The sequence below is a fragment of the Mustela nivalis genome (assembly GCF_964662115.1).
Source record: "Mustela nivalis genome assembly, chromosome: X".
Lineage (NCBI taxonomy): Eukaryota > Metazoa > Chordata > Mammalia > Carnivora > Mustelidae > Mustela > Mustela nivalis.
In genome coordinates this window covers 107916397-107934633 of record NC_139040.1, presented here as the reverse complement: position 1 = coordinate 107934633, position 18237 = coordinate 107916397, and the positions used below count along the sequence as shown (strand labels likewise).

Genomic DNA, 18237 nt, shown 5'->3' with positions numbered 1-18237 from the left:
CAGCCTGTTGTTGCTCGAAACATGGAGAATAGAGATGTGTTTGTTAATTCTATCACAGACTCAAAACTTCTCTGTTGAATTCCTCTCCTCTTCCCGATTACTTCTGTTGACATCTGCTGGGGTTGCCTGTGAGGAAAGTCTACTTTTGTTGCAGTCACGCCATATGGCCCCTCTGTGAAAAGCAGACTGCCTTGGTGCCCTTGACAGGGGAGTTCTTGCCAACTCCATGCAGCTGCTGCTAATGGCTCACATCAGTCACAGTGCAGCGCAAGTAATGGAAAACACAACCCTAATTAAGTAAAGTGAAAAATGTTTTAAAAAGTAATTCTTTTGTTCACGGAACCAGTAGTGAAACAGTAGTTTAGTTCAGATGCTGTTTGATTCTAGACTTGGACCATATGACCTGAGTTCCCTGCAAGTCTCCTGGGATGGCTTCCGATGGAGCCAGTTCAGCTCTCTCTTCGTGGGGGCGGCAGGCCCAGCCACACACTGCCTAGTGGTGCTGAGGAGAGGGGCTCCCGAAGACGGAGCACAAGTCTCCGTAGGGCTGCTTCGACCACACACTGTCTACCGAACCAGTTACTGGGATGGGGGCGTGTGTGGTCCTGGAGCTGGGGGTAGGGTCGAATCTCTGGCAAACCACATGCCTGAGACTGAGGGAGAGACGATTTCCTGAAGAGAATTTGAGATACTGTTCCCAGGAGTAAGAGGAATACAGGCAGCAAATGCAGATGTGGGAGACAGACCACGGATTCCCCTGGCGTCTCTCTCTGCCGCCTCCTTCCTCAGCTGTGATGAGCCTTTTCTTGCCGCTTCTCACACCTGCAGAAACCACTCTTTTTTTTTTTTTTTTAAGATTGTATTTATTTATTTGAGAGAGACAGAGCATGAATGGGGGGAGAAGGGGGAGGAAGCAGATGGAGAGGGAGAAGTGGACTCCCCGCTGAGCAGGGAGCCTGATGTCAGGCCCGATTCCAGGATCCCGGGACCACAGCCCAAGCCAAAGGCAGATGCCCAACCGACTGAGCCACCCAGGTGCCCCAGAAACCAGTCTCGGGTCTTGAAGTAGCCACTGTCAAAATAAGCTCAGGCAGCCCTCAGGGGAAATGACAATTTAAGTAATTACAAAGAACTGATTAAAAATCACTACTGAAAAGAACTGTTTTTTACATGAGTAAAAAACATGTAATAGTTGAAACATGAAATAGTCAAATAGTCAAAAGGGTGAACCAAACTATGTGATTAAGTGGCCAGCATTCACGTGTATAAGTGGGCAAGCCTGTTTTATCTTCCCTGGTGCCCTTTAAATAAACTATGGGCCTGAGACTTTTCAGGAGGCATCTGAGCACAGTCACTGCCTAAAAATACCAACTGACCGCTAATAGATTAAAAGTGATAGAACTTAAGTACAAAACTTAAGTCTGACAAACAGAACTCCGCTGACCTATCGGTTACCTTCCACAGTTGCTTTATGTACTGTGTGATACCTTCTCTTTCTCAGGCCTTCTGTCAGGAAGCAGAAGAGAAATATTTTCACTAGAGGATCAGAAAGTGGACGCTACTTGCTAGTGTAAATAATGTTGATCTCCCAAAATAGATTTTTTATGACCCAGCATGGAGCAGGAATGGCGACCTTTAAATAATTCTTTGAACACTTCTGGCTTCTAGCCTGCTTTTGAAATGGAGGAGTGTAATGTACGGAAGCATTTCATACATGGGAGACTGAATCTTACTTTTTCCTTCAATAAATAGTACCAGGTTCTGTGCTTTGTCACACATTGCTCCCAAGTTCTATAAGGCACCTGCTTTTACCTAGTACAGTGATCCTGACCTGTGTGTGGTGCCCCTGGCAACTGGCCTGTGGAGCATGGAGATTTTCTCTGTACTCATGTATTCTTAGAAACTTCTTATCCAAAACATTTTTTTCATGGTTTTTTTTTTCCTATAAAAACAATACCAAATGAGTGCCCTCAGGTTTGTATTGTTCTCCTAACTTGGTCTGTAATTTGGCATAAAAGCTTTAAATTCTTCCTCATAAATTTATTCTTTTTTCTAACAATATGCCCATTCATTTCTAATTTTCTAATTTCAATCCTTTGAAAGCTCAGCATTTTAATTGCTTATGGAAACTAATCAGTCTCCTGTCCTTGACAGTGATTTCAGTAAGATCTGATTTTTTAAATGAAGTTTTTCATATATGTTGTTATATTTTGGTCTATAGTGTGGCTTGACCTAAGAACCCAGTCTACCGTTGAGAATCTTAGTAAAAGAATTCCAGGAAATAATAACTTTGTCAAGGTAAGAGATCTCTTCAGAAGTATACTATAAGAATGCTTATTTTTAAAAAAGATTTAGAGATTTCACCTAAAAGACTAATTGGGCCTTACATCCTGTTGCACAGGAGTTATTTGATATGTTACACTATTCTCTGTAGACAGTTAAGGACAACTCAAGTATTTACCTTTCTGTCTTCTTGCCCTGTGGTGGTTTAGAGGATTTGTATTCTGAAGTTGATAGTCTGGGGAGGATTATAAAGTGCCTTAGTGGCTTAAACCATACTCCCACTTGTTTTCTAGAAAATTCTGGATGCTTTTGAGTTTTTAGGCATTGGGATTCAGGGAGAGAAAAGTCACTCCCAACTTCTCACGGAACTCCTTCCAGTTTTTTCATATGAAGAAGGGTGATAGAAAGTGCATAAAATTCAGTCCATATGTAGAGCTCTTGAATTAAGGGAGAGAGAATTTTTGGAACAGACAAGGCATTTTTCTTATGAAGATCAAGGCCCACTTCTCCTACCATCCAAAAGAAGTTCTGTTTTTTTGGCATATCCCCTTCATATTTGTCAGTGGGACTCTTAAAACAGTGGCTCTTGGTTCTGAAACTAGGGTTCGAATCCCATTAATTGTAGCAATTTAACAAACCATTCCCTACCCTCACCCCCTGAATAACTTCAAGCTAGTCCTAAATATACCCCTACCCATTTCCTATTCTGTGCCGCATTGTCACCCTGCCCAACCCTCACCCCCACCTCCAGCTACACTTTGCTGCAAGTGATGCATGTTTTTCTCTTCTGTGCCATTTTTTTCAATTTTTAAATTATTTTTATTAACATATAATGTATTATTTGCCCAAGGGGTACAGGTCTGTGAATTGTCAGGTTTACACACTACACAACACTCACCGTATCACAAACCCTCCCCAAAGTCCATAACCCAACCACCCTCTCCACCCCACCCCCTACTTCAGTACCATTTTAGGCAACTTTTAAACTTGCTGCCTAAATCATTAAAAGGAGATATTATCAACTACCTCACTGTTGACTTTGTGGGATGACCCTTGGTCTTGAACTTCAAATCAAAGAGGAATAATCTCATAACTTATTTCCTCTCCTTACTTTTGAGTACCGGTCTTACTTTTTTCTAGGAAAGCTAGAAAACCATGAGTTAAGAGTCATAACTTAGAGGGTGCATTGAAGTATTGGTCTGGTTTGTATTTCCTTACCAAACATATCCATAGCAGATAAGAAGGAAGAAGGTATCACTTAACTGTAATTAGGGGATAAATCAGGAAACTAAGGATTGGGGGAGGGGAAAGATAGTTGCATTATTTTGATGTATGTATCCTCCTAACCTCTTTCATCAGCTCTTAAAAATAAATATGTTTGGTATTTAATGTACTAACAAAAACAAGAGTTGGATCTGATCTGTTCTCAAGGAAGACTGATAAGCCCATATGTATTTTATATTTAGCATTTATCCTTTTTTCAGTACACCCTCCCTTTGTTTAATGTACTCGCTGAGTTTTTAGGCAACTACTTTCTTAATACAGAACGACTCAGTGTTTCTTTCTTCTAGCATGTCCTTGAGCTCTACTTTATTCTCCACTTATGCTATTTGAATATGTGTGTTTGTGTCTATATTTATATTTTTTACACATACAAGTATATTGTTAAGATGTGTTTTAAAACACAAAATTTTCTGGTTACTGTTTAATATACTCTGATTTTTAATAGTTTAAATTTTCACTTTCATGAAATCAAAAATGAAAAGGCAGAATTTCAGACTAGGTTCTGTATATAATAACACAAAAGCTAACATCTACTTGCTCACCATCTAGATTATAGGGTGTTGTGTCATTTAATTTTCTCTTTACCTTGCAGCATGGATGCTCTTTGAACTGCAAACATGCCATGCTGATCTTTGTTCATGAACATGCTTTTCTGTGCCATGAGATAGGAAAATCATTTTTATCCATATTACCATGGGACTGACTTTAGGGCCATTGAATATTTTGTGATTTGTTGGGGTTCTTGGTTTGGTGTTTTATTTCAATTTGCTGGCTGAATTTCATGACTGTGTTTAGTCCAAGACAGGCCTTCCACTTAGCACTTACTTCAGTGCAGTGAAACTTCGTTGGCTCCTTGACAATGTGAGAAAAGTTCAAAGGGCTGTTGAAGAAGATAGAGCTCTTTTTGGGACCATTGATTCGTGGCTTATTTGGGTACGTTTAAATATAATGTTAAGTATGGAGAAAGTTTTGTAGAATTCTTTTAGATGGTCTTGCCTTCTCTCTATTTTCTACTAAGAGTTCAAACTTTTTTAAAAAGGCTTTATTAAAAAAAAATAAATAAATAAAAAATAAAAAGGCTTTATTTATTTATTTATTTGAGAGAGAGAGAGATCGCAAGCGCGCGTGTGTGTTTATGCATGAGCTGGGAGAGGGGCAGAGGGCAAGGGAAAGAGAATATTAAGCAGGCTCCATGCCCAGCTTGGAGCTGATGTGGGTTCCCATGACCCTGAGATCATGACCTGAGCCGAAATCAAAGTTTGTCACTCTACCAACTGAGCCATCCAGGCACCTCGAGTTGAAACTTGTTAGCTGGCAAAATTATTAAGAAAAGCCACTTGAGAGACAGCAGAACATTTCAGTCTCCGTTTGGGGCATTTTTGCAAAAAGAAAGTAGAATAGAAGTTGTAGGGCTCTGAAGGAAGGGGGTAATGGTTACTAATAGATAGAGTATACCTTTGCGGTGCTGGAAATATCTTGGAACTAGATAGAGGTGTGGGTGCACAACATCATGAAGGTGCTAAATGCCACTGAGTTGTCTTCTTTGAACTGTTTAATGGTTAATCTAATGTGAATTTTTCCTCAAAAATTTTTAAATAGATGCTTTGGAAAAAAAAGGCGTTTTTGCCTGCGTCTTCCTTACTTTTCTGCCTTTATTGCCATAAAAATGGATGGTAATTACCAAAACCACATCTCATATTTATTATCCTTAGAAAAGGTAATTTAGGTAATTAATTAGTAATTCATAGTTTAGGTAGTCTTTTTCCTCTTGCCTATCATATGCTCTTTTCCAGTGGTCATTTCTTAAAGGAAGTAACTATTTAGCATAATAGAACACCTGTGTGACTATCAGGTGCTTTCAGCATTACGCAGCTGTCTCTTATTAAGCCATAATATGAAAGAATCATAATGGAATTTTGAAGTATAATCTTTTTGCCTAAGCTGAACACAGATGAGTAGAAACTAACATTTTAGACATTTCCCAGAGTTATCTCAAAAGTACATGTTCTCTCTCCCCCTTTCTCTTTGTTTGTTCTTTTGTTATTTTTATTACGGGCATTTTCAGCTGTACCCAAGAGAGGGAATAGTGTAATGGACCTGTGCAACAGTGTACCAGCTATGGCAATCAACTATGGCCAGTCTTGTTTCAGCTACACTCACATGCGCTTCTCCCCACAGATAATTGTAAAGCAAATCCCCACACATATCATTTCATTTGTAATTACTTTAGTAAGGATGTGACTATCTTTTCAACATTCAGGAGAGCTTCAGAGGAATATTGTCCCCGCTTTCACTTGCCAGATCCACAGAGCAGATCTTCTAGAACCAGCACTAGGAAGAAGGGCATTCCCCAGCCCTCCCTGTGCTTGGCCAGGCCACACCGGGGTTGGTGCTCTCTTGGCCCGCAGTTTTCATACCTGTCACATTGAAATACTTCTGACAGTAGTTCTGACAGTCAGTTGTTTGAAACCAGAGTAAGGCAGGGTGGGGCCCCTGTGAGCTGAGGGGGAGAGCTCAGTTAGCTGCAGGGTGGGGGTATAGGTGCTGAGAAGCCTTATCTTTTTTTTTTTCTTTTTTTTTCTGAGATGCCTTTTCTGCTCTGTTGTTCCTTTCTTACCTCTTACTGCTCCCACACAAAAGAAAGCAGCAGTGCTGGGGGGTATTAACACAGGAGATTTTAAAACTCTGCTTTCAGGATACATACTTGGGTAGGCACAACCCAGTGAGAATTGTTATTCCAAAAAACTAAATCACAGAGAACAGTGGCACAGAGTTCTGTGAGATCCTGAAGAGGCAGACATACTGATGTATTTCATTTCGCCAAATGTGGTAAGACTGCCTTTTCCAAAGATAACAGATGAAAGCAAAACTGATGTTTTTTCGGTTTAACTACCACTTGACTAGATTGCTGTTGTCTAATATGGTAGCGACTTAAGCACGTGTGGCTACCAAACACTTCAAATATGGGAAAGCACTGCTTCCTAGCCATATCAAATATTAAATATCAAATAATTGATATGTTCAGTGAGTGTAAAATATATACTATGCTTAAGTAGGTGAAATGTTGGGGCGCCTGGCTGGCTCAGTCAGTAGAACATGCCACTCTTGATCTAGGGGTTGTGAGTTCAAGCCCTGTGTTGGATGTAGACATTAATTAAAATAATAAAATATAATAAAATAATATAAAATAGGGGTGCCTGGGTGGTTCAGATGGTTAAGCGTCTACCTTTAGCTCAGGTCCTGATCCTGGGGTTCTGGGATCGAGCCCCCACATCTGGCTTCCTGCTCAATGGGAAGCCTGCTTTCCCTCTCCCACTGCCTGTGTTCCTGTCCCTGCTGTCTGTCTCTCTCTGTCACATAAATAAATAAGATCTTTTAAAAATAATAAATGAATACATAGGTAAGTTGTCTCAGTAATAATTTTTCATATTAAAAGGATGTTTTGGGGGGTGCCTGGTCTCCTCAGCCACTGGAGCATACAACTATTGATTTCAGGGTTTTAATTTCATATTGGTTGTGAATTTGTATTTTCAAGTAATCTCTATCCAATATTGAGTAATTTGAAAAAACTTTTAAAAATAAAATCTTAAATAAATAAAAGGGTACTTCGGCTATATTGAACTAAATAAAATATATAATATTATTAAAATTAATTTTACCTTCTTTATATTTTAATGTAGCTATTAGAAAATTTAAAATTACGTATGTAGCTAGCATTGTATTTCTATTGGACACTGCTGAAAACTAGAAAATTAAATGACATATTCCATTCTCCTGCTTCATGCACTCTGCTACTGATTATGACCCTTGACAGCGTGTAAATTAAATTACAAATTAGGGGGTGCCTCCGTTTGGTCGAGCATCTGACTTTTGATATTGGCTCAGGTCACAGTCCCAGGGTTCTGATTTGGAGCTCTGCATTGGACTCTGTGCTCAGTGGGATTCTGCTTGAGGATTCTCTCCCTCTCCCTCTGCCCCTCTTCCTGCTCACATGCTCTCTCTCTCTCTCAACTAAATCTAAATATTTTTAAATCTTTTTAAAAATAAAAATAAATAAATAGCAAATTAGTACAAATCTAACCTGTCCTTTTATTCTGTCTAGAGTTTGACGGGAGGGGCCCATGGAGGGGTCCACTGTACGGATGTAACAAATGCAAGTAGGACAATGCTTTTCAACATTCACTCTCTGGAATGGGATAAAGAGCTCTGCGAGTGAGTTGTGTTTTGCCCTAAAAAGCATTTCCCATTACTATTTATAACCTAAATCTTACTATTTTCTTATGTTGATGGAGCACCAAACTTGGTCGATATCTCAATATAATATACAAGTCTATACTGTGTATTCAAAAAAGAGACTATTGTTGAATATATAGCAAACAGGCCAAATTGTCTTGATTAGGAAGTTAGGTTTCTTTAGAAAAGTACTTTGTAAAAAAAAAAAAAAGTACTTTGTTTTCTGTGTGCTTCTTATTTTTTGCTGGCTTTGTATAAAGATAGAATGATAAATACCCAAACATACAACTATATTCTGCTGGCTTATTATTTAACTCCACGCTCAAATATGTCCATTTTTAATGCTATTTACATTTTTGTCTTTAAAAACATATAAATGTTTCTAGATATTTAAAGTAGTGTTATATAACCAGTCTTATCTTACTGTTTTTCAGATTTTTTGAAATTCCGATGAAGATTCTTCCAAATGTCCGGAGTTCTTCTGAGATCTATGGCCTAATGGTAAAAAAAAAAAAAATTCATTTAAAAAAATCTTTACTATTCAGAATTCAAAAGTCAGTTGTGTGACATTTTCTAGTTTGAGAGTTGTGACTTTTCTGTAAGTGTGATAGTATATAAAATAAGAATTTAGTGCTGCTTAAATAGTTATATAACTTAAAAATTTTAGAATCCTTTTTACCAGTTGGTTTCATATTTCATAAACTTTAATTGGCCGTTCTTTAAGTATTCTATTTTCAAAGTATTAATGGAATAATTAACTCTAGAGGGTGGCATGGGAATGTTTGAGCCTGTTTATTCTTTTAGTTGAAGTAACTTTAGTAGTTTGTGCTTACAATTTAGAGGAAGGACTCTTCACATTTTATTGTTCTTTCTCCTGTTGTATGTCTTTTCATGGTCAGACCGCATTTTTATATTAGATTTTTTGTCAGCCTGAGCAAAACTTTAGCAAAGAAACTGAAAACAAAAGAGTCTGTTTCTGATTTGTGATTGCTAATGAAACTGGTTTCCATAAGGGACATTTTACTGTTGCTTTCACTAAAACTGGGAGAAAAAATACTTTGAGCAAAAAGTGTGCTAAGCATCATTGAGTATCTCTGATTACACGTCAGGGATGAAAACCTCCAGGAGGATTTGAACTGGTATTTGAGCACAAAAATCTAGAATTTACGATAAAATTTAAAAATATATCTAAGGCCAGTTACCAGAAAAATACATTTTTTAGACATTTCATGACAAATAATAGAAACTGTACTTATAGAGTTAATAATAATAGAGTTGATTACTAAGTGCTCTGGATAAAGCTTGAGCAGAGTTCGTAAATATTTCATTTCTAAAAAAGACTTCTAAAGCATCATGGAAGTTTCTAAGAGAAGCACGGCGCAACTGCAGTAAAAGTGCTTGGATGACTTCATAGCTGTCTACAGACTGCGTTGGGTCAGAGAAAAAAACTTATCCTTGAGAAACAATTTTAGAGAATGGTTGGAAAAGCATTTACTGGCCTAGTTTTTTTTCTTGCATTTAAAATATTGTGCTTCTGTCCTCCTTTCCCCCTTGCTGACTATAGAAAATCTCTCATAGCCTGGTGAGTAGGTTGCCCACCAATTATGCTACCCATTCATTTGGAAAAGATACAGTGCATTTCCGTTTAGTTTTAGACAAGAAGAAGTCCATTTACTAAGCAGATTTATCTAGAATCTCCATGACCCTCCAAATTGCTAGAAGCTCTAGACAAGCTCTAGGTTTTCTTTAAACTCAGTCATGTCTGTTTTTAAGTTTCCCATAAGACTGAAAGTGGTGTTTCAAAGTAAAAGACTAAGCTAGTTTCCTGGAATGAGAAATTCTGATACTCCCATGACAAAGTACAGTTGTGATGTGCTTTGGGCTTTGGCGTTAACAGGGAAATTAGATGTGGTTTTTAAATGTCCTAAATGCCTATTGTGAGTGATACTTGACCAGCCTTTCAGACTAGTTAGTTGGAAATGCACTGTCACTTTTTCTGCATGCTTCACCAGAGGATATTCCCAGGAATCCTCCAGAGACCCCCCCAACCCCCGTGAAGGAAAAGGAGCGCTTTATGTGCTGGAATGCACATGAGTAGATCCCGCTGGTAGTTTGATAATACCTCCATAGTGTCAGCAAAGCCTTCTCGTATTTATATGAAGATAGACAGCCTCTCGCTCTCCTACGGGTTCACTTTCAGTTCCTTATGAAGTGTACCCTTTGCTTATTATCCAGGTTCAGGTTTCCTAAGAGTATATCCAGTAAATAAAAAAGAGAGGTCTTGAATAAAACAGAAGGCATGAAAGAAATAAAATAATATCCACCATCTAGAAGATGTTTTCTATTTTGTACAGAGTTTCCACATATATGCTATTGCTTCCTTATCGTAGCTATGTGAGGCAGCTTCTGTTCTTCTAGATAGGGAATCTGAAGCTCCTAGAGGCTCACCAGTGGGAGACCAAAGGGGCAGTCCATAGAAAGTTTTTTTTTGGCCCTGTTCCTAGTACATCACACTACTTCGTGGATCACGTTCCTTCCCCCTAATTCCTTAATACCAGTAGAAATTGTTTTGTATTAGAATTTTCAAAAAAAAAATGAAGTTTGGTAAAATACACAGCCACTTAAATCTCATTTTTTTCTCTGGAATGCTAGCCATATTTGATCTAAATAAAAACCACTATGTGTGACCTAAATTAACTCTTGCTTATCTAAATTTGAAAAATGATGTCGGCTATGAACAAATAATAGCCAATACCCAAATGCTCTTGGGTTTCTTACTTCTCTCAAAAGCAGTTTGGATAAGGAAGGATACTTGGTAAAATACAACCTTCCAAACTGAGGCTGTTCCATGCCAGTTTGATAGCTATTCATATGTTTGTTTTAAAGGATGTGTTAGTTTTCCTTATTAATGGCAACGATAACAAAGAGCTATCAGACCTAGGCATTCATGTTACCTAGACTCCATTTTATATATCAAGAAACTGAGACCTAGAGAGGTTTCAGCAGCCTGCTCAGGGACTTAACACTAACTAACCAAGAGTAGACCCCTTGTCTTCTGATTCCCAGCCCAGTGTTTGACGTCCATTCACCAATACCATGTGTTGTCTTGTCATTCTAGAAATATGTCTCGTATCTGTTCTTGAACCACATATGTAGTTGAAACACTTGCTTTGTCTTGTCTGCCCACATGCTCTGGCATGTTGTTGTTTGTGTTCATTCCTGTTGCAGTTGTGTTAGTAGAGATAATAGTTCGTGATTACTCATAATCCTTTTTTAAAATTTTATTAGAAAGCTGGGGCCTTGGAAGGTGTGCCAATATCTGGGGTAAGTTTCCTCTCCCTGCTACTTCCCCAACCCTACCTGCTTCCATGTGAGGGGACTTCTTCCTCTATTTTAATCAGTCTTCCCCTTCTGAAACTATGGAAGAAAGGTGAAAGTGGCAGAATCAGCTGATTTTTGTTCTTAGGTGACACAGTGTGGGCCACTGGGAACATTTTGACCAAATTCTAACTCTTCCTTCCCATACCTAATATCTTGTAGGGGATATTAGGAAATGGGGAAATGGCCAAATGGAATCAATGCATAAATCAAGACAGGTCATTCCTTGATAAAGAAGAAAAGGAAAAATAAATCCTATGGCTGCTCTAAAGGGGAAAGTAATGGCACTATCTTAGTGTTCTTTATTGTCATTTATGCTTTCAGTGTTTGGGGGACCAGTCTGCTGCATTGGTGGGACAAATGTGCTTCCAGGATGGTCAAGCCAAAAATACGTGAGTTGAAGAAACAGACCCCAAAACTAGTAGTGATTTGTTTGTTTATCCCTTTGGTCCTTTGAATGAGGAAAACCTGTTGAAGTTCATCCAGGCTAAAAATCAATAGCTTAGGAGTTCCAGTAAGTTTTTTGCCATTTAGTTTTCCTTCTCTTCTTCAAATAAAATACATTATGCCATATGTAAACACACTGCTGAGGCTTGAAAAGATCTTGATTCAATACATTTTTCATCCAGAAACTAAATTTTGGTTTAAAGGGTTAATGGTTTTGTTTGGGTGGGGGTGGGGAGTAGAGGTGGGCAGAGCAGAGGGGAGGAAGAGCCATGATTTATACTACGTTTCAGGGGCGTCTGGCTGGCTCAGTCTGTACAACATGTGACTCATAATCTCAGGGTCGCGAGTTCAAGCCCCAGGTTGGGTGTAGAGAATACTTTAATAAATGTTTGGGGCACCTAGGTGGCTCAGGTGGTTAAGCATCTGTCTTCAGCTCAAGTCATGATCCCAGCGTCCTGCAGTCGAGCCCCACATCAGGTTCCCTGCTTGTTGGAGAGCCTGCTTCTCTCTCTCCCTCTGCCTGCCGTTCTGCTTACTTGTGCTCTCTATCTCTCTGTCAAATAAATAAATTCTTTTTTTAAAAAAAAGTGTTCTGAAATAAGACATTGCAACATATGAAGTTTCCAATATTCATTATGAGAGTAATTTGGGAAAAATAAATATGGAGATAAAATATTCATAGCTTTCTCCAAATATTACAGAATACTGCTTACTAAGACTCTCCCATGTGCTTTGAGGTTTGAGGCTCCTTCTTAATTGTTTAGGATAAAACAAAGTCATACAGTTTCCCTTTCATGAAAGGTGGAATGATCTTTCTTCCAAAGAAAGAAGTTTCTTTGGCGATGCTGTCATTATTGCTCAGGGTGGGGAGGCGGAAGATGGTCTGCTCTCCCCCTGCCTCTGGCCCTCAACCCCCACCACCCTTCCCCAGCTCATGCTCTCTCTTACTGGCTATCTCTCTGACTCTCAAATAAATAAAATCTTTAATTTTTTTTAACATAAAGAAAAAATTTCAAAATGAACTAATTTCTCCACATACACTGTTCCTGCCCTAGTCTTTCTCACTAAATTGTAAAGGTATATTTTTGCGGGATTTTCGATGCAGTTTTCCTGGCATTGTTCTTTCTCCTCATTGCCTAGAGTTTCTCCTTCTACAAGAAGTAGAAGGAGGGGTGCCTGGGTGGCTCAGTGGGTTAAGGCCTCTGCCTTTGGCTCGGGTCATGATCCCAGAGTCCTGGGATCAAGCCCCGCATCGGGCTCCCTGCTCAGTGGGGAGCCTGCTTCCTCCTCTCTTTCTGCCGGCCTCTCTGACTACTTGTGATCTCTGTCAAATAAATAAATAATATCTTAAAAAAAAAAGAAGTAGAAGGAATGATGGAAGTAGAGGTTTGGTGAATTGTTTCCTAATCTTGTCTCCTTACTACTCTTCCTTGGGAATCTGTAACAAGCCCCATATCTAAGAGATAAGATTTCTTGCATTTTTCAGATAAGAAAACATGTTCAGAATAGTTAAGCTAGTAAGTGAAATAAGCGGTCTTGGCCCCCAGATCCATCTGATTGCACTTAGCTGGGGCTCTGAACCTCTCTTGTGTTACTGTACTCTCTGTAGGAGAGAAGCACATTGACCGAGCAGGAGACTATCTACATTTATTTTTTTCTAGAGGAAACATCTCTTTCTTCTGGCTTCTAGGCAGCTGTACCAGGAGTCAACAGACACATTGGAAAACTAGGCTCTTTCCCCTCCGCCCTTTTTCCTTTGCCAGGCATGCTAGTGCTAGTAAATCAGAGGGTCTCTCTCCTCTGTCAAGTACCTAGCACGGTGTAGAGCACATGGGACGTTCCCTATAAAATTGTTGGTTTTTCCTCCTCTTTGGACTCCCTTCCTGTGGAAGTGTTATCACAAGTCCTGGAAGGTTGGTCTAAGCCAGGGAGGGCTTACAAAGTACCTCTGCAGCCACTGTGCGTTGCATTTTTTGGAGTCTGAGTAGAGACCAGATGGGAGTTGTAAAATGAATGAGAGAGAAGCGATGGTCAAGATGAAGTCCAAAGAGGTTGCAGAGGGTGGGGCTGAGAATTGACTCAGTCTCTTCAAACCTCAGCAGGGAGCACAAGACAGGTAGCTCAAAATTCACTGGAAAGCCCATCTCTGTTTTGGTGCTGAGGAACGGATTATGGGTGATTCTCATTTTTCTTTCTGCTTTTCTGTATTTCTTGATTTTTCATGAATGAATGTGGATTATTTGAACATTGAGTTTTGCTTTGAAGGACAAGAACCTAAGATAGATGACCTCTCTCCCCAGAGGCATTAAGTATTCTAAAGGAAGCCTCGACCCTCATGGCTTCGGCTGGGGCCATTCACCCTCTTCCTGTGGGCCAGCTTTGGCTGGTTCCTCCATGAGGGAGAGTGGGCAGCCTTCGCTGCCACAGAGGTTAGAAAAGTCAGACATCTCTCTGGGATGTTTAAACACAGTACCGTCTTGAGAAAGGATAGGCAGCCCATATAAATGCTGAAAGCTCCATGTATGTTTGATGTCTGGGAAGAAGAAAATCATAAAATTTCAGAGGAAAATAATTGCCTGTGTACTGCTTTGCAGATTGTGGCCTATAGGTAGCAATGCTCATTAATTACATATGAAGTATACTCACTTAAGAATTCACTTTTATTAAATGCCTTGAGCCTCTGTGTCAGTTTGGTACTTTCAGACTTATATACTATTGTTCGGTGTGCAGGGTGTTAATATGGGGGCTAAATTGGTACAGACTTCTCCTTTAAAAATGTGAAATAGGTAATTAACTTTTTAAGGTTTGAAACAGATAATCATTTTTAAGAATATTTATTAAAGGAGATTAACTTAAATTCATAGCTTTTCCAGCATTGTGGAAATAAAAGGGTATTGTAATTTGTGTGTTTTCCTTCATAAATGTATTATTACCCATACATAATCTTAGTTGACTGGTGTCTTTAAAAATGTAGATACTCATTCATCACATGCTCCCTGAATGTGTTGGCTGTTTGTCTATAGGCAAAGAATATATTTGAGTGAAAAGAGATAGACCGACTTGGGTTACTTCTTATTCACAACAGTGGTGCCGGGAAAAATGTTTGCTAGAAAAAAAAATTGCCCTTTGTTTCTATTTGCTTTACACCCACATGATGGGGCCTGCTGACTTAGTGCTTACTAGTGGTGGTTTCTGCTGTGATCCTTCTGCCTGGCACTGAACTGAGTGCTCCCTGTTTTCCCACCTGCTGGAATATCAAATTGCACAGCAGCAAGGCTCATGAGGAGGGATCCCAAGCGTTGGCAGAATGGTTTGTAGAGCGCCAGGGGTGACAGTCACAGCCAGCTCCATGGAAGTGACCCTTACTGGTATCACTTTGGATTACTTCTCTGCCTGGCACAGGTCAAAACTACTCACTCACGTCCAAATGCCAGACTTGTTGCAGAGTCCAAAGCTTATACTTTATATGGCTGCCGTAAAATAAATTCACTTCTTCCAGGGCGGCCACGTTCCATTCTCGCTCTGACCCTCCCACCTGTTAGAATGGCCTACCCTGCAGAGAGAATGGGAAAGTGAGGCCTTTAGTAGCTTTCTTCTCTATGCCACTCTGGTCCCAGAGGTCCATCTCCACTTTCCTGCATTCTGGTCCTAGCCTCCCCCCTCCAGGGCAGAAGATAGCAGAAGATAGCAGTTCAGGATTGTACTAAGGACAGAGCTGAGCAGCCAGCCCCATGGGTGAAATGCTTCATTCCACGTGGGTTAGAAGCAATGTCACTGGGACTGGGATGTAGAATTTGTTGTCATTTGGTGATATTTTATACACAGCTCTGGATTGTGACTAGGCACTAAATGCTATGCTTGTATTTTTCCATTAGGATTGCACGAAGTACATTTTCTTCTAGACTTAGTCTTCAGAACGTTATTCCAAAAGGAATATGTAATGCTTGTAAACTTTTGGAAATTGTCCAAAACTTGAAGATAATGACGTACTGTATGTCAGTTTAAATGATTTGTATTATTGATGTTTCATGATTTATTTTTAATAACCTTGTCACACTGTTCTTCTTCCCCCAACTATAGATATGGAACGGGCTGTTTCTTACTATGTAATACAGGCCGCAAGGTTGGTTTTGAAAGTCTTTTCTAACTTCATATAAATAATGCTCGAGTATAATTTGCTATTAAGTTACTTATTCTGCAGATTTTATTTAATCTTTATTAGGGTTTAATTTAGAGCTCAATAAAAATTACGAAAATCAGGAAATTTAAGTGGCTCTAGTAAGAACTATTTTAGGTTCTTTGAAATTTTTATGTGTGTTTTTGATTGTTGGTAAGATATCTATACTAAGGCTATGTCAGATTCTTAATGCAAATCTAATTTGGATCAAGGAATAAACATTTTGTACTGTTTAAATATGTTCTTAAGACTGGTAATTTTGACTCTTAAATTGTTACATATTTATTGAATTATTTTTGTACTTAGGTCATCTTAGCTTTAAAAAATACTATTCTGCTATCTTTTTATTTTCCTGGCTACTGAAATATTTTTCTCTTTCCTACAGTGTGTGTTTTCTGAGCATGGCCTTCTGACCACAGTGGCTTATAAGCTTGGCAGAGACAAACCAGTGTATTATGCCTTGGAAGTAAGTAGTTTTCAATCAATATGGGTAGTATGGCAAACAATCAAAGCCAGTGAAAATCATGATGCTTTCTAACACCTTTTCTGGTTAATCTTAATATGTAGGACTAAAAAAAATTAAGCTTTTTTTTTCTTGGCATTTGGTTGAGTGGAAGGAGCTTGGAATTGAGCTGGGGACAGGACTCCAAGGAGATCTTGAGTATATGGGCTCCTTGGTGCTTTTTCCAGTCCTTGTGGCACCTTGTAGCTGCTTGACTTGCTCTCCAAGTATTTCTGTTAGCTGGAAAATTCTGTGTTTTATAACTACAGTGCCCCAGTGTTCCAAAGAGAACCACTGGGTGCAAAACCAGAGGAACTCTATTCACGTGTCTCCCCATAAAAATAGGTTTTGTGTCCAATTTTGATTTGGAAAAGAAAGTGAGGAGATTTTATGCCATGTTTCATGAAGTAGAAGTATTTGTTTTAAACACGTTTGTAAATTCTAGTAGGAATAGATCAGTCTAAGTCTGTAGGAAATGTTGAATTTATATTAGAGCCATTACTTTTATTGGTAAGGTGAAAGAAGCAGTATTCTTTTTATCAAATCACATATATATTCTTTTTTTTAAGATTTTATTGTTAAGTAATCTCTATACCCAGTGTGGGGCTCAAACTCACCCCCAAGTCACATGCTCTACTGACCGAGCCAGCCAGGCACACCCCCTAGTCTTTTGTTGTTGTTGCTGAATATAGCGGACACACGATGTTACATTAGATTCAGGAGTACAGCTTAGTGATTTAGCAAGCTTACGCATTTGTGCTCACCACAGCTATAGCTCCCATGTGTCCCATATGGCGCTATTACAGTATCATTACCTGCATTCCTTATGCTGTGCCTCTTATTCCTGTGACTTACTGATTTCGTCACTGGAAGCCTCTGTCTCCTCCCCCTTCACCCATTTAGCCCATTCCCCACTCCTCCCCTTAGATACATTTCTCAAAGCCATCTCTTTACAATTCATTTTAAATCATTCCCTTGAAATGTACAAATATACAGTTGATCTGAAGGCTTACTGAGGCTTGTTTCTTAAAGTGTCCGATGATAATTTGGCCATAAGTGTTAAGACTTCTGTTTATAGTTCATAACTGGAATTGAAACCTCTTGACTCCCTTCATTCATTTCACTTGACCGCCCCCCCCCCTCCTCTGGCAACCACCCTTCTGGTTCTCTGTATCCATGAGTTTTGTTTGGTTTTGTTCATTTGTTTTGTTTTTTAGGTTCCACATAAAAGTAATACATAAATTTCTCTTTCTCTTTCTGACTTATTTCACATGGCCTAATACCCTCAAGCTTCATCCATGTTGTTGCAGATAGTAAGATTTCATTCTTTTTATGTCTGAGTAGGATTCTTAAACACCTCCGGATCTATCCATAGATCTATAGTATGTATATGCATATTCTTAATATTCCTTATATATATATTCCTATATATATAAAACACAGTATTCATTTATATATAATGTATATGTATATATGTATTATAGATGTATATATGTGTACACACACACACACACACCTTTACATAATCCCTATGCATTCATCCATTGATGAATACTCAGGTTGTTTCATATCTTGGTTACTACAAATAATGCTGCAGTAAACATGGGGGTACATATGTCTTTTTGAAATTAGTGTTTTTTTTTTATTAGTTGCTCTGCCTAGAGCATGAAGAATTTATTTCCATTTTTTTCTTGCCCTCCTCCTGACATTAAGCACTGTGCTCTCTTCCCTACCCCCTTCTCTATGGATAATAGAAGCACTTCAGAAACATTTGGTCATGTAATAATGGTATCATATCATTTCTCAAAAGTTGAATTCCTATAAGCCCTGAAATCCTATAAGCCCTGTCCTGCTCTGTTTCCCCATGTGGAAAGTGCTTGGTACAGAGCTGGGCACATCAAGTATGTACTATCTGTTAAAAGTTACCTATGGC

At 39.0% G+C, this 18237-nt stretch overlaps 1 protein-coding gene across 9 annotated transcripts in view; it reads left to right on the top strand.

The window, feature by feature from the left end:
* GK (glycerol kinase) overlaps positions 1–18237 on the top strand; it is a 78309-nt gene that overhangs the window by 35166 nt on the left and 24906 nt on the right. For 5 of the 9 annotated variants that reach the window (XM_082717923.1, XM_082717929.1, XM_082717926.1 and 2 more), the window contains 9 exons: positions 2222–2298; positions 4363–4500; positions 7670–7779; positions 8235–8301; positions 9365–9382; positions 11089–11124; positions 11503–11570; positions 15706–15748; positions 16188–16268. In XM_082717923.1, coding sequence (XP_082574049.1) covers positions 2222–2298; positions 4363–4500; positions 7670–7779; positions 8235–8301; positions 9365–9382; positions 11089–11124; positions 11503–11570; positions 15706–15748; positions 16188–16268 — 638 coding nt within the window. The remainder of the gene's footprint in view (positions 1–2221; positions 2299–4362; positions 4501–7669; positions 7780–8234; positions 8302–9364; positions 9383–11088; positions 11125–11502; positions 11571–15705; positions 15749–16187; positions 16269–18237) is intronic. The other 4 variants (XM_082717930.1, XM_082717928.1, XM_082717924.1 and 1 more) reach the window with 1 other exon arrangement.